General features: G+C 49.2%; 1 protein-coding gene across 1 annotated transcript; it reads left to right on the forward strand.

Moving 5' to 3' along the window:
- Window positions 1-9,437: 9,437 nt before the first annotated feature.
- ACSM2B (acyl-CoA synthetase medium chain family member 2B) lies at window positions 9,438-27,455 on the forward strand (the record flags this gene model as incomplete). Its single annotated transcript, XM_081296909.1, has 13 exons — window positions 9,438-9,614; window positions 12,786-12,996; window positions 13,187-13,394; window positions 14,622-14,765; window positions 16,154-16,310; window positions 18,870-18,949; window positions 19,167-19,290; window positions 20,415-20,495; window positions 21,613-21,714; window positions 23,030-23,157; window positions 23,277-23,376; window positions 23,821-23,940; window positions 27,351-27,455. The coding sequence occupies 13 exons, from the start codon at window positions 9,438-9,440 to the stop codon at window positions 27,453-27,455; spliced, it is 1,737 nt and encodes a 578-aa protein (XP_081153035.1).
- Window positions 27,456-27,485: the final 30 nt, after the last annotated feature.

The raw sequence follows: 27,485 nt of genomic DNA on the forward strand, positions 1-27,485 counted from the left end.
CTGTGGCCACTGAAATATTGAAGGAAATGTACCATGTTTCGGGAAAAGCATAAGCTATGTTAAGTTTTCAACATTGGAATGAAAACCATTTTCAGACTGGAGAATCACAGCTCTGAAAAAAAAAATGGAAGGAAATGCATTCACATATTAGTGACGATTTTCCTGAGAATAGAGGAGAAAGGGAAAATAACATTTTTTTCTCTTTTCTTGATACATTCCTGTATTTTCCAAGATAACTTATTAAGTAGATATAACTATTTTCATGAAAAAGTTATTTTAAAGAAACAATCTTTTCGAACCACTTCCTGCCCCATGTCTAGTTCTTCCTTTGCACTTCCTTTGCACACTGTGTCCTGGAGTTCCAGTGTCCTATATCTGACCCTGGAAGAAGGCAGAGACCTGAAACCAATGTCCCGAAAGGTGGCTCTGGAAGGCAGAGACGAGCCACACGCAGGAGAAGCTCATGGAACCGGGTGTCCCCCACCTGACTCCCAGCACCTACAGCCACTCTCTGGTACATATTTATTGAGCACCTACCTAGTGCTGGGATCCGGGAACACGATAATAAGGAAAAGCCAATGCAGTCCCTACCTGTGGGAGTTTTCTACAGCTGCCATCACCAGGTGCCAACAACAGGGAAGCCCAGACAGCACAAGTGCCTTTCCTCACAGTTCTAGAAACTACAAGTCCAAGATCAAGGGGTCAGCATTTGGTTTCATTCTGAGACCTCTTTTCTTGGACTGCAGATGGCCGTCTTCTCCCCGGGTCTTCATGTGATCTGTTCTCTGTGCTTTCGGCCCTGTGTCCCAGTCTCCTCTTCTTCTAAGGACACCTGTCATGTCCTGTTGGACGAGGGGCTCATGATCTCACTTTATCACCTCTGTAAAGGCCCGGTCTTCAAACACAGTCACACTCTGAGGTCCTGGGCGCTGGGGCTTCAACTTGCCGATAGAGGAGGACACGGTTCAACCCCAGCACTGCTCTTGCAGAGTGTAGCCTAGTGGGGACGCTGGGGTTATTTATTGCAGAATAATGGAGATCAATGCACACTGTTAAATGCCACGTCGTAAACAGACTGTGGAGACAGAAGGGTCTTGGGGTCTTGGGAGAGACTTCCCTAAGAAGTTTCTGGTAACCTGGGATTGAAGGAAAAATGCAACTAATGTTAGTAAAGAGATAGACAGTTAGCTCTCTGGACAGAGGACGCAGGCTGGGGGAAAGGCCTTGGGGTGGGAAGGAGAGACTCGTGTTTCCCAGAACAGTTCACGCACACTCAGGAAGAAACAGTCACATCCACGCACCATCCTGAGGGTTTCAGCCTCAGCTACCTCCTGGGTAGGCGCTGATCACATCTCATTCCATAGATGGGTCAGAGAGGCCCAGCAACGTGCTGCAGGTCACACAGCCAGCATCTTGCAGGGCTGGAAATCAAGCCGGGAGGCCCAGCTTTGGCATCCACACACTTCACCTCTTACGAATAATTCAGGGTGGCTCAATTGAAAAAACTGGTTTATCCATAAGCTGAAATTTTAAATATTTCTTTAAAGGATAAATGTATTGAAGCAATTTATTTGGTTGGTTGGTCAGTTGGTGCAAATTCTCTTGGTTTTAAAGGTGGAACCTTGAGGGTTTTGGGTGCTTTGCCCAAGGTCAACAGTAGGGGGAGCCAGAGGCAAGGAAAACCTGCAAGTCCAGCCACTGACAGCTTCCTGGCCAGCGGGGTTAGAGTCAAGCAGAGGAGGCTGCTAGGATTCCTGAGCCCCCAGAATGTTAGGGGGCTAAGCCGCCTCTGCTACGTGTCTTTGTCCCCTGGAAGCCGAGAGGCTTGGATGGAAATGGCGGCTGGGGCACCTGCCGCACAGGGTCACTCTCTGCTGGGTAGTGGACTCTCTTGCCCACCCCACGGGCTAAGGCACTGGGCTCCTCTCCGGCTGGAATCCGCAATCCTGGGCTGGTTCCCACTTCAGGAGGTACAGGACAGGACTGGATGTCTGTCCCCACTGGCACCCCAGGCAACCTTCCCACAAAGGGACCTCAGCCCAGCTCACCTCCATAGGAAAAAAAGAAAAAGGCCAAACTCCCAGCCACAGATGTAGCTCGGGGAGCCAGGCTCCACCACCACCCAGCCCGACCTCCCCACCAGCCCCAGAAGTCACTGGTGACAAATACCAGCAGCTCTGGCCACTACTGCCTCCATGGATTCATCGAGAACTTACTCTCCCCAGGCACGGGGCCGCGTGCTCCACTGGAATCCTTTGCCTTGGCTCCTTGCAACTAGAGCTGATCTTCTTTGTCCCTTGGTGAGTGTAGCTGTGTTCTCACCCCTGGGCTAGGTCAGTGCACATTCATTGTTCATTTCTTTATTTTATAGTTCTTGGCATTGAACCCAGGGCCTCTACCACTGAGCTATATCCCCAGCCTTTTTTATTTTTTATTTTGAGACAAGTTCTCACTAAGTTGCTGAGGCTGGACTTCCAATCCTCCTGCTTCAGCCTCCCGAGTAGCTGGGATTCAGGCACGCGCCACGGGATCCAGCTCAACTCGCTTTTAAAAGAAAATAGCTGCACTCTCCACAGTATTCATGAACGTCGGGCATGCTGTGACTTTTTTTTTCCCCTAATGTACATCAAACCACAGGTATGAAAACTGCTGATCTAAAATCACCTTGCAAAACCCAGACACCCATGCACATACATGTACACACAATCTCACACCCCCCCCCCATGCATCCACAGCCAATAGACACACTCACAAACTCAGGCGTGCAGTCACGCACACGTGTACACACACTCATACCCAGCAGTTACATATGCACACACATACACACAGGCTGTCCCACACAGCTACACACAGTCACACCCATTATCACATCACATTGTTTTATTTTCTTCATTTACTTATTCATTCACTTGGTAATTTATGAGTACTAAACTCTGCACCAGTACTTACTTTGTCCTCAGTCCTTAACTAAGTCAATGAGCAAGAAAGGCAAAGATCTCTGACCTCATGAAGCTTAGATTCTAATGGAAGGAGACAGACAAAAAATAAATGAAAAACTAAATAAATAATGAACTTAAAAATAAATAAACTTAATAATAAATAAACTTAATAATAAATAAATGAAAAACTAAACATGTGAAAAGAAAATGAGCGGTAGGGAGCCTAGCACCTGATAATGGGGCAGAGGGAGAACCAGTTTGGAGCTGGGTATGACTTTAAGTAGGTGTCCAAGCTTTATTGAGAAGGTGATAAAAATCTCTGGCTAAGGTTTGAAGGAGCAGGAGTTATCTGGGTGACACCTGGGGAAAACAGTCTGAGGAGAAGGAGAGAGGGAAAGAGAGAGGGAGAGGGAGAGGGAGGGGGAGGGGGAGAACATGCAAAGGCCCTGAGGCAGGTTGGGCCTGCAGAGAGCAGGAAGGTACCTACCTAGTGTTGCTGAGGTGCCAAGAGTCAGGGGTGGCGGCAGAGAGGAGGAGAGTGAGTGTGGCCCCACCTTGCACGGTGAGGTCAGAATGTTTATTTTACGTGAAACTGAAGTTCCCAGGTGGGTTCTGAACAGAGATGTGACCTGAACTGACCTCTGACCCTTACCAGCATCTAACAGGAACTAAGTCATTTCACCTGTTATGATTTGTATTACTTCCAGACCAGGAGGGCTCTGTCTTGGTCACCTCTACTTAAGGGAGAACAACTCTAGAGGGACACAACTCTGATGTTGCTGTTAGGTACCCAGCATAAATTGACTAAGGGACAGGGACGGATACTGCCAGGAAGAAGAGCATCCCATGGCTTGTCTTCTAGAATTTGGTTCTGGAAGCTCCAAACCAAATGAGTCTGTGGGTCCCTTTGGTCCCCAATTTCTGAGAGGACAAATGACGTTTTCCTGAGCTTCCTCTCATTGGTGTGCCGCCGACTGCTGCGCCCTGGACCACATCCCTCACTTCCCAAATCTGTTTGCGTCCATGGTCACCGACCCCAGACCTCGATCCATACAGGTGTGTGACATCCCCTCTGTCTCCCCCATTCCAAACCACATGTGCTGCAATTTTTGGAGCGTTCACAGTCCATAATGCATTTTGTTTCTTTTTAAATCTTTACTCATCCCCTTTTGGAATAAGTCAATAAGTAACTCAGATTTAAATAATTGACTTTTAAAAAGGAAACACTTTAACAAGGCTCAAAGTTGAACTAGCTCCTCTGTCCCCAAAAGCTTAGCAGTTTCAAGGCCACCCTCCTAGAACAGAAGTTGCTGGAAACATCTTTGTGGCCACGTGTTTGATAGGTCTTGTCCAGCTCAGGGTTCATGTGTCTAAGAGGTGTCCCGAGGTCATCCCTTACTTCCTAGACAAGAAGACCAAGGTTCAGGGTAAGGATGTCATCACTGCTTCATGACCCCACGGCTCAGTAGCAGGGAGCCTGAACCCAAACTGGACAATCTGACTCCCGAACCTACAAGGTTCTACTGTATAAGTTGGGTGCAGCCTTCTTCAAGATTTCGATTTCCATTCCAGGTCTTGGGGTCCTACTCCCTCCCCCACTCTAGCCAACTGGTCCCCATCAAAAGGGAAAGAGGAGTACACCACTAACCTCATCCTTGTGCTCTGAAGCATCTGTTCAGGCCGATGGTGAGAGGCACTGAATAGCAACAGCAAGAGGGACTGAAGGGAGCCATGGGGAGGACTTCCTAGAAAGGCATTTAAGAGGCTCATAATGCAGTGTGATTCTGAGACACTCAGAAATGTCTATGCCAGGATGGTAGGAGAAGGGATGACAGATATCTTCAGGGCTGTAAGCTTTCCTAGAGCAGGTGAAGAACTTTTTCCAGGTTGTGGTTGCTGTTTTCAGACACAGACTTTTCAAGCCCTACCATTTCCAGGGTTGGCCCAGAGAAAAACTATTAAGGGGCCCAAACTGCTTCTTGGGTACCCTTCAAGTGTCTTCTCTCTTCTCTCCCCAGAACCCCTTTGGAGTGCAGGATTCCAGGGCCTTCAAGACCTCTGGACCCCCCAGATGTCCATTGGTATGGGCCTTTGCCGGGTCATACCCAGGTTTCTGGTGCCCCCGTCTGGGCCCTGGCCTGTGGGTCTGTGTTTCCAGGGCTTCTGTCTCTGAAGGAAAAATGGCAGCTGACGGAGCCCCATCCCTGCCCATGTGGAAGCTCTGTGACATCACTTTCCCCAACGGGGAAGACGCGGGATCTGACGTGGCCTGCAGTGCCAGCGGTCACTTCTCTGGCTGGGAGACTCTTCACTTCGGCGGACTTTCCTGGAAAACACCTCATCTCAGCCACCCAGGGCCCTCTGGATTCCGTCCTCTAGGCCTAAGATTCATTTTTAATTCAGCGGCATGGACGGGAGACCCTGCTCTGGGAGGCTGGGGTCCGGCGACAACCGACCTGCTATGGGACCGCGAGCAAGTACCTGTTCCACTCCTGGCCTCAGTCCTCTCCAGCCCACCCTCTGAGGAGACCTTGAGGGTTGATTCTTAGGAACGACTCAGCTGCGGAAGGGCTACTATATCTTGTTAGATGTCCCCGCTGTGGAAAGTGACTTAGAAGGGTGATTTCACCACGTTCTCCCGCTCGCCTCTGAGAGGGAAGCCCCTCTCAGAGTTCTCAGAGTTCTCCAGATGGGGAAACTTGACTTATTCAATTCACCCAATAGTAAGAGTCAGGTCAGAAAGGATGCCCGATTCCAGTATCCGTGTACTTTCCACCTCACTAAACTGAGAAATGGTTGGGCAGGAGGGGGAACCTGGGACATTTGGAGAAATACCAAGTGACTCTGGGGAGGAATGGAGGGTGAACCATTACCAGATGGCACTGGGGCCCAGCAGACCTCAGCCTAGGTTAATGAGTACAGGTCCCTTGTCACACTCCCTGAGAGGGAGGGAAAGGTGAGATTTCCACAAGGTTCAAGGAAAAAGTGAGTGGGGAGCCCATGGAGATGGCCCCTTAGATTTTTCTCTCTGCTTTTCACTTGCTGAGGGAGCTTAGGGTCAAGGTCTTCAAGCTTCAGCTTCTTTATGTATCCAGAGGAGATGAAGTAATCCCTGTTTTATAGCATTGTCCCGAGGATGAAGAAGGACATTTTATTCAACATAAATATTTATTGACCAACCCTTCGATAGGTGCCAGATATTGGTTTGGGGCTTAGGGATCAAGAAGCACCAAACCCAGACATCCTTGCTCTCAGAGAGCTTATGTTGGGTAAAGGAAAGAAAAACAATGAATAAAGCATAGGTAGTGAGACACAGATGACCAAAGAGACAAAGTATGGCAGAGAGGTTAGGGCAGGTGGGCAGAGAAGGACCACACATCCTTTGGTAAAGCTGTGGTGGTAGGAAGGGAGCTAATCATCTGGATGTTTAGGTGGAAGAGAATTTCAAGAAGAGGAAACAGAACCTGCAGAGACCCTGAGGCCGGGAGAGTGCCTTATATGCAGGTAGAACAGCAAGGAGGTCCGCGAGACTGCTTTTTTGTGATTCCTCCTTTCTAGAACAGATTGCTGTTTCTTTCCCATGGCGAAGCTGCTGGGAGCAGGGGTCAGCCCACCAGGCTGTTTGAGTGACAGTTACCAGACCCCTTCCTCAAGCCCAGTCACTCAGGGGCAGCTGCTGCTGCCTTGGGATAAAGATGGGTGGCACCTGGGCCTGAAGCACAGGATGGAGGGGTGGCAGGGATCAGAGTTGAGACTGCACCATTTGTGACGTCAGGGACCAGCCCCAACTACTCCAGGATGGTCCGAGGAGGCAGAGAGGAGCATGGCACGGCCCCTTCACATCTGCAGTAGCCTTCCATCCTGCAGCTGCTTTAAACATCCTCTCTCCTGTCCAGAGATGCACCTCCCCGATCCGTGACAGCCAGGACAGGCAGCTCAGCAGCCTTCACAGACTGGCATAATGGCACAGAACACCTGCAGTTAGCAGGCAGGAAACTGCACATGCGTGAGCCAGGCCCATCTCTCTGCATCAGTAGCACTGCTACCTCATCAGCCTGACCAGAAAGCTCCATCCCAGGCCCTGCTCCCCTTTATGCTGCAGCACAAGCTCCAGTAAAGCCTCCTTTGAATGGTTTTATTTTACCTATCTGTAATTTCTGTCTAAATTGGGCAGGCTGAGCTGGTTGCTAAGCTGGTAACGTTAAGGGCTGCCAACAGCCAGGACTGCCAATGCTCACAGCTGAGAGAGCTGCTAGGAGAGCAGCTGAGAGCTGCTGCGGAGCTTCCCAGAGCTGCTTACACTAAGGGAGCTTCACTCCGCCTTTCTGTGATTTGTATCTGAATTGAACAAAAGAACCCTTGGCCAGTTGGTAACAGTCTGACTTAAGTCTGGCTAACTCTGCTCGAGAACAGATTTCAGGGGGCAAAAAGCAGAGGTAGAAAGACCAGACAGAAGGCCACAACATACTCTCATGGAGTGAATGTGGTGTTTTGGAACAGGGCAGAGAATGAGACAGATTCTGGATAGCCTGAGATACAAGCGATGGGTTTGCCAGACCCAGGTATGAGTCAGGGAAGACTCTAAGGTTTCAAGTAGGAAGAATTGGAATGCTAGGGGAAGAGATGGGTAAGAGATGGGTAGGAGAGGAGATGGGGTGGAATGATTTGCAGGAAGAGATAATATCAGGCACTCAGCTCTGTACAAGTGTGTATAAAGTGCCTATTAAACACCCAAGTGGAGAAACCAAGCAGATTAAGATGCAGGAAACAGATCTACTTTGGAGATGCACAGGTGAGGGTCGCTGGCAAGGTGGTTATGACCTTGGATGAGATCATGTGCAGAGTGAGTGGACCCGAAGGCTCTAGGGCCAGGCTGTCCGTAAACTTGGCTAAGAGGAATGATGTTACATCACATAAGATTCCAGGACCATGCACAGTTAATGATTAGCTGTGCTCTCCACCACGTCTGGAGAAATTAAGTTCAGGGGCTCTCTGCATGATTACTGTGCTCTTCTTAAAGGCTTTGGGGACACTCTCGCTGCTCATTCAGGAAGAGAGTGGACCAAGGTATCCCCAGAGAGACTTCCAGAAAGAACTCAGCAGGTGAGCGCTGCTGTCAGGAATGGAAGATGGGGTGCTGCCTCCTGGTGTCACCAATCTTTAGGAGTTACTGTTAACAAGGAGAGTGACCCTTCACAGAGAAAGAGCATCTGCCAGGTCTTAGTGAGGAAGCAACCTGGGAAGAGGAAGGGGTGATAGTAGCAAAGCTAATGGGAGGGACTGTGGAGCTGGGAGGAGGGTGGTCAGGGAAGAGCTGGGTGGCCATCAGGAAAGGTGCCTGTCTGAGAAGGTGAGGACAGAAGGAGGCACAAGAGCCAGTCATGGAAAGAGAGAAGCACCCACAGGTACAGAAGCAGTATATATTCCTGCTTAGGACCCAGGTATTAGGGAACCTTAGCCTGTTATTCTTTTAGAAAATAGGAGAGATTGCAAATGTGCCAGAGATTTTGAGTATTCTGGCAGCTGCTGCCTCAACAAACATGTCTTGGAGTTGAGCCAGTTGACTGTCCTGCCGGCTGGATTTCTGGAATCAAGGGTTGTTAGACTTAAATTCTGCAACATCATCAGGGCACATACGATGGGACTCAAAGGCCAACCAGTTGTGAAACTACTTTCCCTGGGGCCAATGTATATGGAAACAATAATTACAACAGCTAGACCTTGGGAAGTGATTGTCTTGGGTCCTGGGTAGCAGGTCCATAGTAGTTAAGATACCAGTCAAGTATCGGTCAAGTTTCAGTTTCAAGAAATAGATGCTCCTTGTATTAGTCAGCAGGGGATACACTCACCAACATCCAAATCATCCCGGTAGCTTTTAACCATTCATATTTTCCCTCTGTGGGTCTGAGGGTTGTCTGTGGCTAGCCCTAACATTCTGGGCCCCAGAATAAAGGGAAAATACCCATCTTGGATATGAAATTCTCATAGAGAGAATCGACATGCAAGAGTAAGACCAACTCACTCTCCTTCCACTGACCAGAGCATACCACGTGGGAAGGCCAAGGTCCATGGCAGGGGTATACATGCTATTCTTTCAGATCACACTGGGAAATCACCTGGAAGTGAATGAGGAGAGAGAGAGAGAGACAGACAGACAGACAGACAGACAGATATAAATATAGATATAGATATAGTCTCACTACAGGAATCAAATTGCCAGGAACAATAATACAATCTACTACTCCCTGTATTTTAAGCACAAAGGGACTCATTATATGAAATTGGATGTCACAGAATGGTCAGAAATATTGAACAGGTGCCTTCAGAGAATGAGGCATATTAGAAGGATACTAGAACAGATTCTGAGAGCCAATCCCACTCATGACTACCACAAGTCAACTCCTGGAGAGAGCCTTGTGACGTTGAGATGATGATTCATAGAGCAATCTTCTAAGGAAAGGCTCAGCCCTGCCTCTCCTTTCCTTCACAGATCCAAACATGCATTGGCTGCAAAAACTTCAGAGACTTTATACCCTATGGAGTCCTGAGATGTCCAGGTACACTCTCCACGTTACCGTCAGGCAACTGTCGTCCATACCGTGGGGCCACCAAGATGTGCCAGAAAAGTTTAACTTTGCTAGCAACGTGATTGATTACTGGGCTGGTATGGAAAAGGTAAGAGGGAGAGAAGAGGCACTGGGTGGGACTGTTTGGCTGGCTTCATTAATTCTTCCATTCACTCGATAAATGTTTACTGAATGCTTACGTATCAGTCCCTGTAAGAAGCTATGAACAGGATGCTCATCGCCCATAGTGGGAAAATGAGACGGTATGGGTTTGCCAGACAGAAAGGCACCGGGAGCCTGGCACAGAATGGTGCCATCCGGTAACCCCTGGAAGATGGCGCAGGCTCTGTTCTGACCCCCAAGAGCAAACCAAGAGCAAGTGGGCTGGGGTCACAGAAGAAATGGGTCTGGGTTTGAGAAGAGCAAATCTGAGCCAGTCTTCTCGAAAGTTGGGTCACACGTCTGTCATCAAGGACGTGCAAGAAGGATGTCCACCAGGCAGAGATTTCAGAAGGGCTCCCTCCTGAGACAGCAAAGAGAGTGAGAGTGGTGCACATTTTCTGAGTTCTCCTGAGCTTCTAGAATGCCAACCCAGTTGGTGCTTCACCTGAAGCCTTGTGTACATGACTGGGGATGGAAGAGCCCACCCAAGGTTAGGATAAGCAAAGGCGTAGATCTGCCAGAATGGGTTTTAAACAAGGGCGCTCTCAAAGGTGGCCACAATGGTGACATTGTCCTGAAGTTCCAATACTGTGACACAATATCTGGCCCCCCAGGCTGACGATAGAACCTAGGTTCAGGTGTTCTGGAAAAAAAAAAAAAAGTTAGGTCCACGTTTTAAAATGAAAAATTTTAAAATAAAATTTCTATCTTTGGATTTCCTTTGAAAGTCATATCTCTTTGGAATACGGAGGAAAGGCCCGACCAGCTCAACCCACAATTCTGAAACCATAAAAGAAATGGTTTAATAAAATCTGTGCATAAAGATCAAAAGAACCTTTCTATCAATAACACCATAAGAAAATGAAAATTAATCCAAACCAGGGGGAAAATGTTCGATTCAAGTAATAGAAAAAAAAAAGAATTAATATCCCCTATATAAAAGAGTTCCCATAAAACAAGAAAAAAAGAGGCTTCACCCAAAATAAGAGGACAAAGAATATAAGCAGACAGTTCACTGAAAAATGAACTCAAATGACTACTCAACATACCGAAAAGAATACTCAACTATCATTGAGACAATGGCAAAATTTCTTCACTGAAATCATATTTTATTCCTGTCACATTAGTTGATGACCACAGTTTGACAACACAGGAGAGAACACATTCTTAGCTCAAATTCATATCACTCTAGTGGAATTTTGAAATATTTGTGTTTCCTCTTTTGCTTGCCTGTTGGTCTTCAATTATGACCTGGGAACCCCCTGAGATGACACAAGATTCAGGGGATCTGTGGAGTGAAAAACTATTCCAGAAATAAACCTTGGAGAAAATAGAATATTTGTGCATTGCTGGTGGGAACATAAAGTGGTGGCGCTATGATGGAAAATAATATGGTCATTCCTCAAAATCTGAAAAAAAGTAGAATTACCATATAATGCAATCCCACTCCTGACCCCCCAAAATACAACACCATAGAGTGCATCCATCATACCAGTGGGTTTATACTCAAAAGAATCCAAAGGAGTATATCAAAGAGATATTCATACAACCAGATTCATAGTCACTTTGTTCAAAATAGCCAAAAGGTCAGGAAAACTCAAGTGTCCATTAACAGATGAACAGATCCAAAGTGTAGACTCTCCATACAATGGAATATGATTCGACCCTAAAAAAGAAGGGAGTTCTGACACTTGCATCTACAGAGATGAGCCTTGAGGACCTCATTCTGAGTGAAATAAGCCAGTGTATGATTTGGAAGAGTCAGATTTATAGAGACAGAAAGTAGATGGGTGGTGACAGAGTCTAAGTGAGTAGGGATGAGGGGTAGTTGTCTGAAGGGTCCAGAGTTTCAGTTTTAGATAATGGAGAGTTTTCTCCAGATGGTGATGGTTGTGCAAGGTGAAAGGACTTAATGTCCTTGGACTATACACCTGAAAATAGCTAAAATGGGGAGAGGAGAGGGAGAGGGAGAGGCTGATCAGGGTAACTAAGTTGCAGTTAGATGGGGTAAGAAGTTCTGGTTTTCTACTGCCCAGTGGTGACCAGAGACAACTGGGTATTTTACGAGATTAAGAAAGGATTTCGGATGTTTTCACCATAGAGAAACCATAGAGAAATGATAAACGTTCAAGGAGACAGGCTCACCCTGATTTAAAGGTATACGCGTGTACTGAGCCATCATGGGTGCCCATCAGTAGGCACAAGTTTTATGTTTTTATGTATCCGTTAAAAAACAAACATGAATCGAAAAGTAAATGTAAAATTATGCCACTTCTTTCTTTCTTTCCTTTTTTCTTGTGTTTTATTTATTCTTTTTTTTTCTTTTTTGAGGGGAAATATACTGACTTTTTTATTTCAAAAATCTTACTCATTGGGGCTGGGGCTGGGGCTCAGTGGTAGAGCGCTTGCCTCGAAAGCCTGAGGTACTGGGTTTGATCCTCAGCACCACCTAAAAATAAATAAATGAATCATCCTAATCATGATGAGATATCATCATGCTGCTCAGAAGAGGATGCAATTTAGAAATCACGAACGGTTTATATCTGGAACTTTCTATTTCACGTTTTTGGACTGTCGTGGACAGCAGGGTACTCATTCAGCAGACAGCGAAGCCTTGAATAAGGAGTGACTACTGAATTAAGAAGCAGAATAGTGTCATTTTGAAGCGGTCTTGTATTAATTGGACTGTCATATGCTGCCTATGACATTTCAGCCCCTGGCAGACCAATGACATGATGGTGATCCTGTAAGATTATATGATCTAGTGACGTCATGAGGTCAGGCTGTCTTAGCTTGTCCCACAGTGTACACAACCCTGAAGCTGCCAACGACACATTTCCCAGAACCCACCCTTGGCTTATTACTGTCACTTCTTAAAAACACATATTTTTTTTTGAATTCTCCGTTTGGGTTTCTAGCATGGTAAATATTGACAGATCTAACTCAAAAATAAAAAAGCAACACTTGAAGTTTTTCAAGACCTTTTAAGAGCCTGTGGGGGTCCCGAGAGCTTGCCAGGCCTTGAGCTTGCCAGGCCTTGACCTAGCGAGCCCAAGGCCTGGGGTCTGTCTCTGGGCTGGTCCCCCACCCTGAGTTAGCCGCAGGCTTCTGTCTCCAGGCTGGGAAGAGGCCTCCAGGCCCAGCCCTGTGGTGGGTGAGTGGCGATGGGGACGAGATCCAGTGGAACTTCAGAGAACTGAGTGAAGTCAGCCAGCAGGCCGCCAGCGTCCTCTCGGGGGCCTGCCACTTGCAGCGTGGGGACCGTGTGGCCGTGGTGCTGTCCCGAGTGCCTGAATGGTGGCTGGTGACCCTGGGCTGCTTCCGAGCAGGTTGGTGACGGGCCACGCAGGCTGGGCAGCCGCCTCTTTCCCGGGGCAGAGACACACAGCTGCCTCTGCCCAGAGCAGCCCCTCCAGGAAGTGTGCCTCCCGCTCTCCCCCTGGGCCCCCGTTCCTCAGCGGCTGGCCACCGTCCCCCGCCCTTCCTCCCAGCTCTGTCTGAACCATTTGGCTTCTCCAGGCCTCGTCTTCATGCCTGGGACTGTCCAGATGAAGTCCAGAGACATACTCTACAGGCTGCAGGCGTCCAAGGCCAGGGCCATCGTGGCTGGGGACGAGGTGGCCCAAGAAGTGGACACAGTGGCCTCCGACTGCCCTTCCCTGAGAATCAAGCTACTGGTGTCTGAGAAAAGCCGGGACGGGTGGCTGGACTTCAGGACCCTGATGCGGTGAGTCTCGGCACGCCTGGGCCTGGCTGCTCCCCGAAAGGGGGAACCGAGCCAAACACTCGCAGGCAGGTGCTTTATTGGGGTGGGGGCGCTCAGGAAGCAGAGTGGGGGACTTGGGAGAGAAGAGCGGGCAGGAAGGTCATTTCAAGGGCTAAGTGGAGCTTTGTGTGGGGACCCTCTGAGGAAAACACAGGAAACTTCCAGGATTTTCCAAGAAAGAACTGATAAGGTAACCTCCAGGGGTTCAGGGTTGTGGCAACCGCGGCTCAAACCCGCGTGAGGCCAGCAGTATGGGAGGTCAAGTCTAAGAGATGGCCGATGGACTGAGTCTCCAGCACCTTCTCGCCTCTGCATCCCTGAGCAAGGCTTTCCAGGGGTCCTTCCAAAGGTCCATAGCAAGACTCACCAATGAATGTGCTTCCCTGTCACATGTCTGAAATCCCTCCGCGAGGGACATTTTCCTTTCTAATGTCATGGTCTTTAAGGTAACTGTCAGAAATGAAGTGACATCAGCTTCAAAATCAGGGTGCCGGGGGAGGTGTCTGAGAGATGTGTAGGGGATTTCAAGGAATAAAAGAAGACATCAAGGAAGCACTGTGAGAAAAAGAAAGGATGAAAGCAAGCAAGCACTGGGGGCCGGATGCGGTGGCACAGGCCTGTCATCCCAGTGGCTTAGGAGGCTGAGGCAGGAGGATCATGAGTTCAAAGCCAGCCTCAGCAAAAGCCAGGCACTGAGCAACTCAGTGAGACCCTGTCTCTAAATAAAATATGAAATAGGGCTGGGGATGGGGCTCAGTGGTCCAGTGCCCCTGAGTTCAATCCCTGGTATCCCACCCCCCCAAAAAAAGAAAGCATTGGGAACACCCACTGCCCCCCCTCCTGTGCACCACAGTCAGATTAGTCTTTATGAAGTTTCTACTAAGCACAATGAATACTGCCTTTGTGGTAGAGGTCTATGAGACAGGTTGTATTGATCCCCTTTCACAGGTATGGAAAGTGAGACTTGAAGAGGTTAATTGACTAGTACAAACTGACACAGTTAACAAAGTGCCAAACCTGAGTGGTTTTCACTTCCAATCTGACTAACTCAGAATCCCATGATCTTAACTACTCAATGGCCTCCCTCCTTCTGAAGTGGATCAAGTGGGAGCTGGTGGGCAAATGAGTCACTGTGACATCTGGTGTCCAGGCTAGATGTGAGAAGGTGACAGTCTGTGTCTCCATCAGAGAGGCACCCACCACTCATCGCTGTGTGGCGACCAGAAGCCAAGAAGCAGCTGCCATTTACTTCACTAGTGGAACCAGTGGCCCTCCCAAGATGGCGGAACACTCCCACTCCAGCCTGGGCATCAAGGCCCAGATGGATGCTGGGTAAGCCACGCCCCTCCCCTCCCAGAGAGCCCAGGGACCAGACATACAGGCTTTTCTGAGGGTAGACCTGACCCTTCTTGGGAGTTTCTGAGGAAGACAACTGGGGAGGGGGTCTTAAGAAGCAAGGTTTCCCATACCGGAAATCCAGCACTCTTCAGGGTGATGTTTCCATTACAGGTAATTCCAAATCTCAAAACTTCTTCCAGGTTTTGAACCATGTGGCTAGTAGGGTAAACGTTGAGCAGTAAAGTTCATGTGCATTTTTCCCAGAACAATCTCTATCTTGTATTGTGGGATGCTGCCAATTGGCTTTGATGGTACCAGTATTCCAAGAGGACATTTTTTTGTTAACAGAAAATTGCTTTGCAAATTTATTAAAATGGAAGGTGGAGTTGGATGAGTTAAATGAGCTGAGATCTCAGAGTTTTTGGATCACAGACCACATAATTCAGAAATGTATTCCATTCCTACATCAGCTTCATCTGTGAAACCAGGAAACACTATGGCAAGATCTTCATGCAATTATAAGAAGGAATCTTCTGACATCTTTGGGATCTGGCCTGTTCTATTTTAATTTTATTATGTTATTAGAGTGGAAAAATACTTTCAGGGAAAAAAACCTGTAAAAACTTCATTGTCCTACTTACGAGCCCATTGTATCAGCAAATGTAATTAATTATACAAATTATTTAATAGCTGAGCTGTAGGGAAATGCCATTTTTAAACAATGGAGGATAAATTATTTAAATATAGGTAATATATTCATTCACACACACACCCCAACTTTGGTCCTAATAGGCCTAATTTCCTACGGAGCTGAAAATATTAATCTGCAAGAAAGGGCACCTACTGTGGTGACCATCAGCCTCATTTAGGTGGTCCTGACGTCTTCCTGTCCAATCTAAATGATTCTTGCTTTAACACGGGGTTAATACCTCTCACTCTGAGCTGAAGAGATAAAGGGAACTAGTGTTACCTGTTCATGATGCTTGGAGAAATGAAAACCCGCGTTCTGCTCAGTCAAAATTGAACTTGGCCAGGCCCTTGTGAGACTATTACTTAGATGACTCTTGTTAGCACACTAATCCTGGGTGGTTACCACATGTGATGCTCTACTAAGTTCTGAGGACAAAAGGAGAACACATAAGACCCAAGTGTCTATTCAGTCATATCTGCTGGGGTCACATTTAGAACACTTGATCCCTCTCGACAGACTGTGCAGGAAAAACAACTTTCCTGCCCTCTCCCTGCTTACACGTACGCACATTCCTATAAACATACGGGCAGACACGCACACACCTGTGCACACACACCTACACACACACCCTGTGTTGCACACGCCCCAACTTGCTCTCTCCGGGATGGATGTGTGCTTTCTCTGTGCCCAGCACCTGGACAGGCATGCGAGCTTCGGACATCATATGGACCGTATCAGACCCGGGTTGGATCCTGAACATTTTGACCTCAGTTCTGGAACCTTGGACATTGGGAGCTTGCGTATTTATCCATCTTTTGCCCAAGTTTGACCCCCAGACCATTCTGAAGGTAAGAGAAGACCCACTTTGCATTGATTGGTCAGGATGGGCCCAGAGTTTGCATGTGCCCATTTAGGGCAGTGGATTTCCATTCATATCATTTTTGCTAGAGCCCAGCCCACGTGAGCGGGCTTGGTGAGCAAGGTAGAAATGGTCCCTGACCCAAGTGGCCCCAAGAGTTCAACTTGAAAATAATTTACCCACGTTCGACGTTGTCTTAGTCAACTTGGGCTGCTACGATAAAAATACCCCAGAGTGACTAAGACACCACTTTTTTCTCACGGTTCTGGAGGCTGGAAATCCGAGATCATTGTAACAGCGTGGTTGGCTTCTGGGTGAGGGTCCTCTCTCTGGCTTGCAAATGAGTGCCTTCTTGAGAGAATCTCTTCCTCTTCTTAAAAGGGCACTAATGCATCTTTGGGGCACCCCCCTCATTACCTGATGTAATGACCTCCCACCTTCAAATACCATCACATGAAAGGTTGGGGCTCCATCATATGCATATGGCACATTGCATTCATCTCAGACGCCCAGATAACTACCACCAAATCCAGACACAAAACATCTCCATCCATGCAGAAGGTGCACACACCCTTTCCTGACCATATCCTCACCCAAGATGTTCCTCATTCTTTTGACTTCTACCACCACAAATTAATTTGGCCCCTTCTTGTACTTTATGTAAGTGGACTCATACAACATGTAATCTTTTGTGTTTGTAATCTTTTGTTTCACTCAACCTGTTCTCTGTGAGATTCGTGCACACTGTTGCATGTGTCTGAAGTTTGTTTTTCGAAACTGCTATATAGTATTCCATTCTGTGAATCAATCCTAAGTTTCTTCTCCATCTTTTATTGATGGATGTTTGAATTCGATCTACTTTGGGGGTATTATCTAAGAGGAATCCTGAAGAACAAATTGGATTTTTTTTCCCTATAGAACATGATTGGGAAATCATTAAGTAAAATCCACAAACCATAACTATTTGTTAACATGTAGCCATGAGCAGTAAAAGTGGCCTCATTTTGCTTGCAATGCTCTAATGAATTTGAACTGTGCTTATGCTGTGGGAGTTGGATCATTGCCTTCTTGGGTCTGCAGATCTCTGTAGCAGTTCATAGGTAACCCAGACATTCATCTGGCTTCCATCAAGGCCTCCAGAAACAAACTAAGGGACAAATGACACCTTCAGAAGTCAAAAAAAAAAAAAAAAAAGTCAGGGGTGGTCTGGATTACCTCTGGAGATTCTCTTGGAATGACACCATCCTTCTGTCTTCAACAGATTATTTTTCCACTACTTTCCCAAAACAGATTATTCTATTCTGAACTGGCTCTTGCTAAGTTCTGCAAACAAAACACAAAGTAAAGCAAAACTCGACAACAGATGCATGTTTGTAAAATCCACTTGGTGGAATTGAGCAAATTCACAAAGGAGAGGTGAGAAGACGTTTAGCAAATAAGTAGGTCAATGCAAGTTGAGCTTCCTGCACGGCAGGGACGCAGGGTGATTTTTGTAGCTTATGCTAGTTCATCGAGAGCCCCTGAATGAACCGACAGTGCGGTGCTCTCGTGTTAGTATTTTTTTAGACATTTTGTTTAAACTGCTCTTCAGTTCTGGACAATCCTTCTCCTGGACTGAAGCTGATATTACATAACAGTTGAAGAGTACATGGGGCAGATACTTGATCTTCCACTTGATGGCTGTGACCTTGGAAAAGTTACTTAACCCTGAGTCATAGTTTTCTCCTCTATAAGATGGGGATGACGGTACAGAGTTCCCAAGGTTCGTGGGAGAATTAAACAAGATAGCACAGGGCATAGCAAGTGGTCAATACTAGGTCTTTTTTGCAACATTTCTTTTGAAATGTCTACAGATACTTTTAACTTTTCCAAGAACTTAAAAAAAAAAAAAAACTCAATTATCCTCCAAAAAGATTTTCAGGAAAATAGGTCGGAAACAATTTATTTAAAAGCTGGTTCCAGCTGGGCACGGTGGCGCACACCTGTCATCCCAGCGGCTCCGGAGGCTGAGGCAGGAGGATGGTGAGTTCAAAGCCAGCCTCAGCCAAAGCAAGGCACTAAGCAGCTCAGGGAGACCCTGTCTCTAAATAAAATACAAAACAGGGCTGGGGATGTGGCTCAGTGGTCGAGTGCCCCTGGGTTCAATCCTTGGTATCCCCTCCCCTCCCCCCCCCCAAAAAAAAAGCTGGTTCTGCAAGGTTAAGAGACTTACTAAGGTCACACAGCTGAGCTGCCCCAGTCTTTCCACGATGCCCGGGGATTTAGACACTACTAAGTGGTGTGTTGGTTCGGGCAAGTCTTAAATGGCCGGGAACAGGCAGCCAGTGTTCCAAATGAGTCCTAGACTGTTTTGCTGCGATGGAGTTTTTCAGTTTCTGTGTGTCTTGATGCATGAGAATTGTGAGGCTCATTTAGCCTGAAACCGGCCAACAAGCTGAGGTTTCCAGCTAGACCGCTGTGACTCCAAGTCCCAGGGCGGTGACCTCTGTGCATGTTGGAAAGTTTGGCATGTGACCTGCTGAGTGTCCAGCTGTCTGTCTCCCCTCAGGTGCTGTCCAGCTACCCCATCAACAACCTGGTGGCTGCCCCCCTCGTTTACCGGATGTTGCTCCAACAGGATCTTTCCAGGTGATGGGACTTTGGGGAGCTTGGTAGGAGCCTGTGGGTACGTCCCCAGACCTCCCTCATGTACATGCAAAAGTCTGTCCACCTGACCCTGTAAACACGGGTCGTCCCATGAAACCAGCCCCAGAGCTTCAAAGCACCCAGACCCCAGCTCTGGGTGGGCCAGGGGGACTTTGGTTTCCATTGGGCTGAGGGACCTTTACCTCTCTCTCTTCTTCAGACACAAGTTCCCACACCTACAGAACTGCTTTACTGGAGGGGAGACCCTGCTTCCGGAAACTCTGGAGAACTGGAGGGCCCAGACAGGGCTGGACATCTGGGAATTCTACGGCCAGACAGAAACGGTACCCGTTCTCAGGGGAATCATGGGCTGGTGCACCTGGTGGGCTTTGATAATAAACATATTAGCCACCCTTTAGCATTCACTTACCTGGAAAAAAAAATTATTGAGCATCTGCTATGGGAACAAAACAGGCAAACGCCTGCTCTCATAGAGATTGCATTTAGTGCGGGAGAGAGAGAATAAATGAATAGATGCCAAGGTAGCTGGCCCGGGAGAGCTATGGAACAGCGCGGTGAACTAGGTGACATAGAAAATGAAGCAGGTGAACTAGACAGAAGGGCTAGGGTCCGAGTCCATTTTTCTGTTACTATAAGAGAATCCTTGAGACTGGGTAATTTATAAAAAAAAAAAGTGATTCATGCTGGCTTATGGTTCTGGAGGCTGGGAAGTTCAGGATTGGGTGGCTGCATCCGACCATCTTCTAGAAAGGGCCTCGGGCTCCTTCAACTCAACCTGTCAGGCACTGTAGCAAGCTGCTTCCGTCTAAGTGAGGGGTGGGGAGAGGCCGCCAGCAAGGCCCAACCTCACCTGCTGGGAGATCTTCTTGGAATTCTTTCTCCGCCTGCAGGGGGCCATGGCAGAGCTGGGATATGGGAAGAGTTTAGCAAGCTCTTGTGAGGAACAGCCTGGCCAGAGCTTCCAGCCACCCTGGGAGGGCCCTATAGGGAAAGCTTTGGGGACATGGGTACCTCCATTGTAAGGGCCCCCTCTCAGGATTCAAGCAGAACCGGTCCTATCCTAGGAAGTTATCTAACAAGCATCCTTTAGGCCTGTTCAGACCACAGGTTGGTAATTTCATAAGTTGCCGAGGGCCTGGCTAAGTCGCTGAGGCTGGCTTTGAACTCGCGATCCTCCTGCCTCAGCCTCCCGAGCCGCTGGGATGACCGGCGTGCGCCCCCATGCCTGGCCCGTCAGATATTTTTATGAGGTGGTTGTTAGTTTCTCATCACCGGGGAGGCTGCTTTCTGAGCAGGATTGAGGTTCCAAGAAAGGGGAGAGAGAGTTGGGAGATGGGAAGGGCGGGCGCCAGGAACAGGTGGCGGAATCGCTCTCTCTCTCTCTTCCCGGCCTCTATTCTTTTTCTGTGCCCCTGGGGGCTGCTCCTGAGTCTGTTGCTCTTCACAGGGACTCACCTGCAGAGTTTCCAAGACCATGAAAATCAAGCCGGGTCGCCTGGGGACGGCCTTACCCCATTACGACGTGCAGGTCTGCTGGGGCCCCTGAGCAGGGAAATCATAAACCTGTTAAGTCATCTATTTATTAGATTGTTCATTGAGTCAAAAATAATTGAGAATAAAAGATATGAAAATAATATGGAACTGGAGGCGAAGAGGGGAGGAGGGAGGGAGGAAGACAGGGAGGGAGAAGAAGGGAAGGTAGATTTATATTCCTGCCATACACAGAGAACAGCTTGGTACAGCTAACAAATTGGCTAGAGAAGGACATGTGTTCTAAAAATAGAAATAAGGGTAAATTTTTATTGGTTTGGTTTTTGGGGTTTTTTTGTTTCGCTTTTGGTGCCAGAGATGGAACCCAGGCATTTAACCACTCAGCCCCGTCCCCAGCCCCTTTTTTAAATATCTTATTTAGAGACAGGGTCTTGCTAAGTTGCTGAGGGCCTCACTCAAGTTGCTGAGGCTGGCTTTGAACTTGCAATCCTCCAGCCTCAGCCTCCTGAGCTGCTGAGTTACAGGCGTGAGCCACCGCGCCCAACTGTGTGTAACCATCTCTCTAGGTGAATGGATGCCAATGTACATCATGACTTTTAATAACTAGGTAATAGATATGTCATCGGTCAGCCCAAAGGGTGATACCCAGATTTTGACTAGTCAAATCGAGACCTTACTGAGTGGGTGGTAGCTAAAGTTTTGCCCCTTTCCCTGCTTTATTTCTTGGGGCTGAACTGCAAGAGCTAGGATCTGTGTTTGTGGACCCGTGGTCATGTGCACCGTCGTGTGCCTCTAAAGGGCAACTGTTAATACTCTGTTCAGGATCATGTGTCATTACCCGTCGCCCCACTCTCCATGAGAACCACTGACTGAGCTGCTTTCTTAGTGTCCGGTTTTGTTTGGATAAAGACCCTGACCTGGCTGTCCCTCTGTGTGACACAGAAAACCTCGAGGCCTAGCGCTCTGAGAGTCAACTACTCCTAAGGCAGAGGGTGGAATTTGAGACTCTCTTTGTCCTTTTCCAAGGTGGCCTCACACACCACGGGAGATTTTTATGTCCCAGGGCCTCTACAGACTCCTCCAGAGCAGGTCTCTGTCTGACCCACTCACGCGGCCACACGGGTCACCTCCTTCCAATCGGCTTCCTCCTCCAGGTCATCGATGAGGAGGGCCACGTGCTGCCTCCCGGTCAAGAGGGAGACATGGCCATCAGGGTGAGGCCCACCAAGCCCATAGGCATCTTCCTGGGCTATGTGGTAAGGACCAGTGCCCGTCCTCCTCTCTCCAGGGGGAACGAGGGGCACCAAGGGACACAAGGGGACCTCAAGTGATGAACCTCTCAAGAGGCATCGGCAAGATGTCCAGTGTCCCAGGATGGGTGCTCCGCCAAGGGGAAGGGCTGCCCCGTCTCCCCGAACAACCTGAGCCCGCCTCTGGGATCTGGGTCACAGGCCTGCCCTACAGCCTACACCTGCACCTTCCCCTCTGAAGCTTGGAGACTTCCCCGTGGCGGGGGGGGGGGGGGGTGCATCCCGAGCTTCAGGCCCCCAGAAGGTGCAGGTAGAGAGGGTCGTTGAGTTCAGGCGGCTCACCTGCAGGTGAGGACGGTGACACCAGAGATTACCAGAGTCACTGACGCCCAGGGCTACTGGGAAGCAGGCAGGGAAGACCCTTGACACATGCATCCTGGCCCCCAGGCTGGTTGATTAACAAGTGTCCCCTTTTATTGAGCTGGTACTACAAGGGAAGCGCTGTCCTAAAGCACCTCACCTACCTTAGTCATTCAATCCTCCTGGTCACCCTACGGACGCTCTGGATCCAGCTTGCTGAATTCAGAACCCTGCTTCCCCATTCACTGGGTGATCTTGGGCAAGGCCCTGAGCTCTCCTGACTCAGTTTCCTCGTGACATGAGGAAGGAAGCTAAGCTAGTAGTTCAGGAATCTGGCTTCTGGTCTCAGCTCTATCACCTAGAATGGCTGTTGAGCCTCAGACAATCCTCTTGACCTCTCTGATTTTTCAGTGCCCTCACATTCCCCAGTGAGGGAGCTAGGCTAAGGCTCCTCTATGACACGGTCTAACCCAGTAACTGAACACCCAATTTGAAGGCCACATCACCCCCACAGCTGAACAAGACAGGAAGGTGCACGGAGGGGAGGAAGCCCAAGCCTCAGCTGCCTAGAGGGGCCCCGCACATTGGAGGGAGCCAGGAAAAGGACAGAGTCAACCAGAAACTCTAGGACAGTATCAGGGAGTGAGCAGAGTTGAGGCTGTCCGGAAGGGAGGCTGAAATCAATGGGGAGAAATCCCCTAGTGTACAGATGGAAGAGTGCATCGATATTACCCATCAGACCAGACCCAGGGAAATAAGTGAGAGACCCTAGCTGGACGAACTGAAATGAAGGAGGAAAATTCAGTTGGATTAGGGATCCAGGGTGAGTGGGTTCATGGCAGGTCCACCATGTGTAGTTGTTCAGGTTGCCAACTGCTCAACCGGCACATCTGTTCATGGTAGCCCTGGGACAGGGACTTAGACTTGGCAGGTACAACGACTTGCTTTTTGCGGTCACCAGGACAATCTCCAGAAGACCGCAGCCAATATTCGCGGGGACTTTTGGCTTCTGGGGGACCGAGGAATCAAGGATGAAGATGGGTATTTCCAGTTCGTGGGGCGGGCAGACGATATCATTAATTCCAGCGGGTGAGCTTGGCTTCTGGGCTGGGAAGGGCATTCTGGACCTTTATCCTGGCGGGTTCTGTGCTTTGTGGATGACCTAGAGGCTGAGTCCAGTGTTCACTGAAGGACTGGTCCTTCTGCAGGTACCGGATTGGGCCCTCAGAGGTGGAGAACGCCCTGCTGGAGCACCCTGCGGTGGTCGAGTCGGCTGTAATCAGCAGTCCAGATCCCGACCGAGGAGAGGTGATGGGGTGTGCACAGCCTAGGCCCGCACCTTGGCTGTGTGACCTTGGGCAAGCGACTTAGCCTCTCTGTTCTTCAGCTAGCTCCTCTGTAAGATGAGGGGCTGCTACGAGGACTGTGTATGTTGATATTTGTAAAGTGTTAGGACAGGGTCAAGCACCTAGTAAGCTCCACCTATATGCAGACTCTTGTTATGGGAAGACAAGGAATTTCCTCCTGCTGTTTGGCATTTGAATCAGAGCCTGATTCCTGACCAAGAGAACAGAGGAGGATTTGGAGCAAAGGATGGGATCCTTCTGCCAGGGACTCTGAGAATAAAGAAAGACCCTACCAAATATGGGGAGGTGACATTGAGGGGCCACCCAGGTGGTGGCTGCGGGGCCTGGCGGGACCCAGGGGATGACTGGGCCTCCTACGCGCCCTTCTCTGTCTCCCTGGCGGTAGGTGGTGAAGGCTTTTGTGGTCCTGGCCCCCGAGTTCCTGTCCCGTGACCGGGACCAGCTCACCCAGGAGCTGCAGCAGCACGTGAAGTCGGTGACGGCCCCATACAAGTACCCGAGGAAGGTGAGCCTTCCCACTCCCAGGGGAGGGGGCCGAGAACGAGGCCTCTCGGTCCAAAACCCCTCCTGGGTTGTGACCAAGGAAGCCACCCAAGAGAACCCAACCACCATCCACTGAGGACTAGAAACCAGACTCAGTCTTGGACCGACTCCCAATGGGGACAAAATGTCAAATGTTCTCAGGCGAACAAGGGCCAGCCAACCCCGGCCTGTCCCCTTCTGTCCCTGCCCGGGGGTCTTGCTGGGACATCCGGGGCTCTACAACTCTCAGCTGCAGGTGGCAGAAAGTTAAGTTTCCGTTCCTGGCTCACACGGGAGGACGGTCCAGGGGAGGGTGTCCCATCCCCCTGATCCCAGGTGCCCGGACAGCGCGGTCAGGAGTGTCCCTGGCACACCTCGGCCCTCCTTCTCTATTAGCCTCATTTCTGGACTCGTTCTCCCTTGGTGGCTCCAAGAAGCTCCAAACACCCACCCATTCTCAGCAGCTTAGCAAATCCCAGGGGGAAGAGAGCATGGATGTCCCCACGGGCCCCCAGCAGAGGCCCAGGGCTGACGCTTGTAGGAGAACCGGGGGGCTGCGCCCCCAGGGCTAAACCGACCCCTGGAACCAGGCGGTAGATCCTCTGATCGGCCAGCTCTGGGTCATGTGGTCCCCCGAGGGTAAGATGTCCTGTACCCGTCGTCGTCTTCTTCGGCTGATCTCTGGGGAGGGAACTAGGGTCTGGATGTCAACATGGCAAGAGAAGCCGGTTCACAGGTTTGGGTACAAGGTAAGGGCTGGTTCCAGGGAAAGGAAACAAAGGTCTTTTGAATCTGGAGCAGAAGGTGACAGAGACCTTGGTGAGCCGGGGCCCCTTGGATCGGCGGGTGACCCGATGGCCACCCTCCTCAGCACATGCTCCTTGACATGGGGGTTTCCTGAGACGCAGATCCCGGGGCGGAGACTGGCTCGCAAGAGGCTTCTTAGGGGGCAGGGAGGGGGACAGGCAGGGAGCAGGACTGGGGGGTGAGGCTGCTCTGGGATCCAGTCTCGGGAGGACCTCAGCCAGCCCCACCGGAGGGTCTGAGGTTAGGACGAGCTTTCAGAATGATCCAGAGTCAGGCCCTATCCTTTACAGACCCCTGTAGATCAGGGGTGGGTGCGGGCTGCCCCCTGAGCCTGGGCAGGACAGCTGTCTTTAGCTGGGACCATCCTCTAAGGGGGCTGCAGCGGTGGTAAGTCCTTATCCCTGAAGGGGGACCTTGCTGCCCATCAGAGTCCCCCCTACAGGCTCTCAGCCTCGAGCTCAGAGGGAGGCAGCCTCTCAGAGTCTCAGGAACAGGCCTGTGGGTCCAAATTCCAACTCCCTCTACTTACCCCGTGACCTCTCTGTTCTGTTCACTTACATTTAAAATGGGGCTAATGATTATCCGCCACAGGCTGTCGGGGACGAGGTAACATTTATAGGACATTAAGCACTTGGAAGGATGGTACCTAAGAAGCATTTCCTGAGTCCCTGAGTTGGGTTATGATTTTTCTTCCAGGGGGGAGGAGTGGGGAGTTAACCCAGGGATATTTTACCACTGAGCTACATCCCCCCAGCCCTTTTGTTGTTGTTGTTCTGTTTTGTTTATTTTTTGAGACAGGGTCTTGCTAAGTTGGCTTAGGGCCTGGCTACGTTGCTGAGGCTGGCCTCAAACTTGCTGTCCTCCTGTCTCAGCCTCCCAAGTCACTGGGATTCCAGGCATGGGCCACCACCACACCCAGTACTTTTAAAGGAGACTAGGAACCAAAACACACCAAACGTCGTTATGAATTCTGAACTGTGATAGAATGTTCTGGAAGATCTAGTAGAAGGGCCCTATCCCATAGTTTACAGCATATTACTTAAGTGTCCCCCCCTAGATGAAGTCCTTCCCTCCGTCTTTCCTCTAGAATTCCCAAGGCAGCAGGTTCTTTTGACCAACCGTGCCAAAGAGAGTGCTACCTAGCATCAACCCACATGTCCACTCTGACCTACTTCCCATCTCTGTCTACCCCGCGGGGGCCCCAGGGTCCATAGTTTAGGCCTCATTGTCTTTGTTGAAGCTCCTCAACTTTGCCTCTGAATACTAAAGTGACCACAGACTGGACAGTACTGCCCCCTCATCTGCAGGGAATAGGCTCTAAGAAACCAGATAGCACCAACCCGACAGGTAGACTACGTTTTTTTTTTTTTTTTCCCTATACGTACATACTTATGATAAAGAAAACCTTAAAATTTGGGCACGATAAGAAATGAACCATAACAATAATAAATCAATTATAACAATTTACGGAAACAAAAACTATTCAAATGTATGAATGGTTGATTTCCAGAATTTTCCATTTGATCTTTTCGGATCACGGTTGACCACAGGTAACTGAATCAATCCATGGAAATCAAAATCATGGATCAGGAGGGACTACCATACCTGGAGGAGTAGGTGTGGCTGTGTTTTATTTAGGGACAGGAAGAGGGCTGGACTTTGCCCCCAAGCCGTCGTTTCTGACCCCTGACCCTAGGGTCTGAACAAACTCCTTTCTCATCAGTCAGTGTTGCCTATGGAAGAAATCTCACATCCACTGCTAAGATACGCTTTCTCTGTCGGGATGCCTGTGGTTATTATTTTTATTGAGCTTTGAAACGTCTGACTCCCAGACCAGGGCCGTGGTCAGCCGAGCCCTAAAACTGGAAGTCTCCGTGGTTTATCTTCATCTGTATCTTAGTACTCAGGGTTATTAGACATGGAGGGTTCTCAACTTCCAACGTTGCCTTTAACAGGTGAAGATAGTGAAATTGGAGCAAAGCAGATCAATAGGAAACCATCTGAGAAATTAAATGAAAAACCAGGGGTTGGCCGAGGGCAATGGTGCACGCCTTTAATCCCAGCAGCTCAGGAGGCTGAGGCAGGAGGATTTCGAGTTCAAACCCAGCCTCAGCAACTTAGCGAGGCCCTGAGCAACTCAGCGAGACCCTGTCTCTAATAAAATATTTTGGAATGGCTGGGGATGTGGCTTGGTGGCTAAACACCCCTGGGTTCAATCCCTGGTACTAAAAACAAAACAACAACAAAACCAGGCGTTCTGACTTTAGCCATCTGCTCTTCCTCGTCCAGACTGATAACAGCTGACATTTCTGAGCGCTGGCCTCTGTGCCAAACCCAGTTCCTTCTCTTGCTTCTCCTCTGAGTGACAGTTGGTTGGAGACCAGAGTTCTAGACTTTTCTGCCCTGTTCTAGCCACCCTCTCCTTGCCCCCGTGGCACTGTTTGAAGCTTCCTGTTGCACACAGAGATTTTCTGGAAATTTCCCAGGTTCTGTCCTCACTCACCCGGAGCCTCCAGCCTCAGGATTCCCCGTCACAGAAACTCCTCTGAAAAATCCAGCCCCTCTGTGTCCCTTTTTTCCCCACAGTTGGAGTTTGTCCTGGACCTGCCCAAGACCATCTCAGGGAAAATCGAACGAGCAAAGCTTCGAGCCAGAGAGTGGAAGACGTCTGAGCAAGCCCGGGCCCAGTGAGACCCCGCCCCACCCCGGGGTCACTCACTG

The sequence above is a fragment of the Spermophilus citellus genome (genome assembly GCF_964194105.1).
Source record: "Spermophilus citellus genome assembly, chromosome: 6".
Classification (NCBI taxonomy): domain Eukaryota; kingdom Metazoa; phylum Chordata; class Mammalia; order Rodentia; family Sciuridae; genus Spermophilus; species Spermophilus citellus.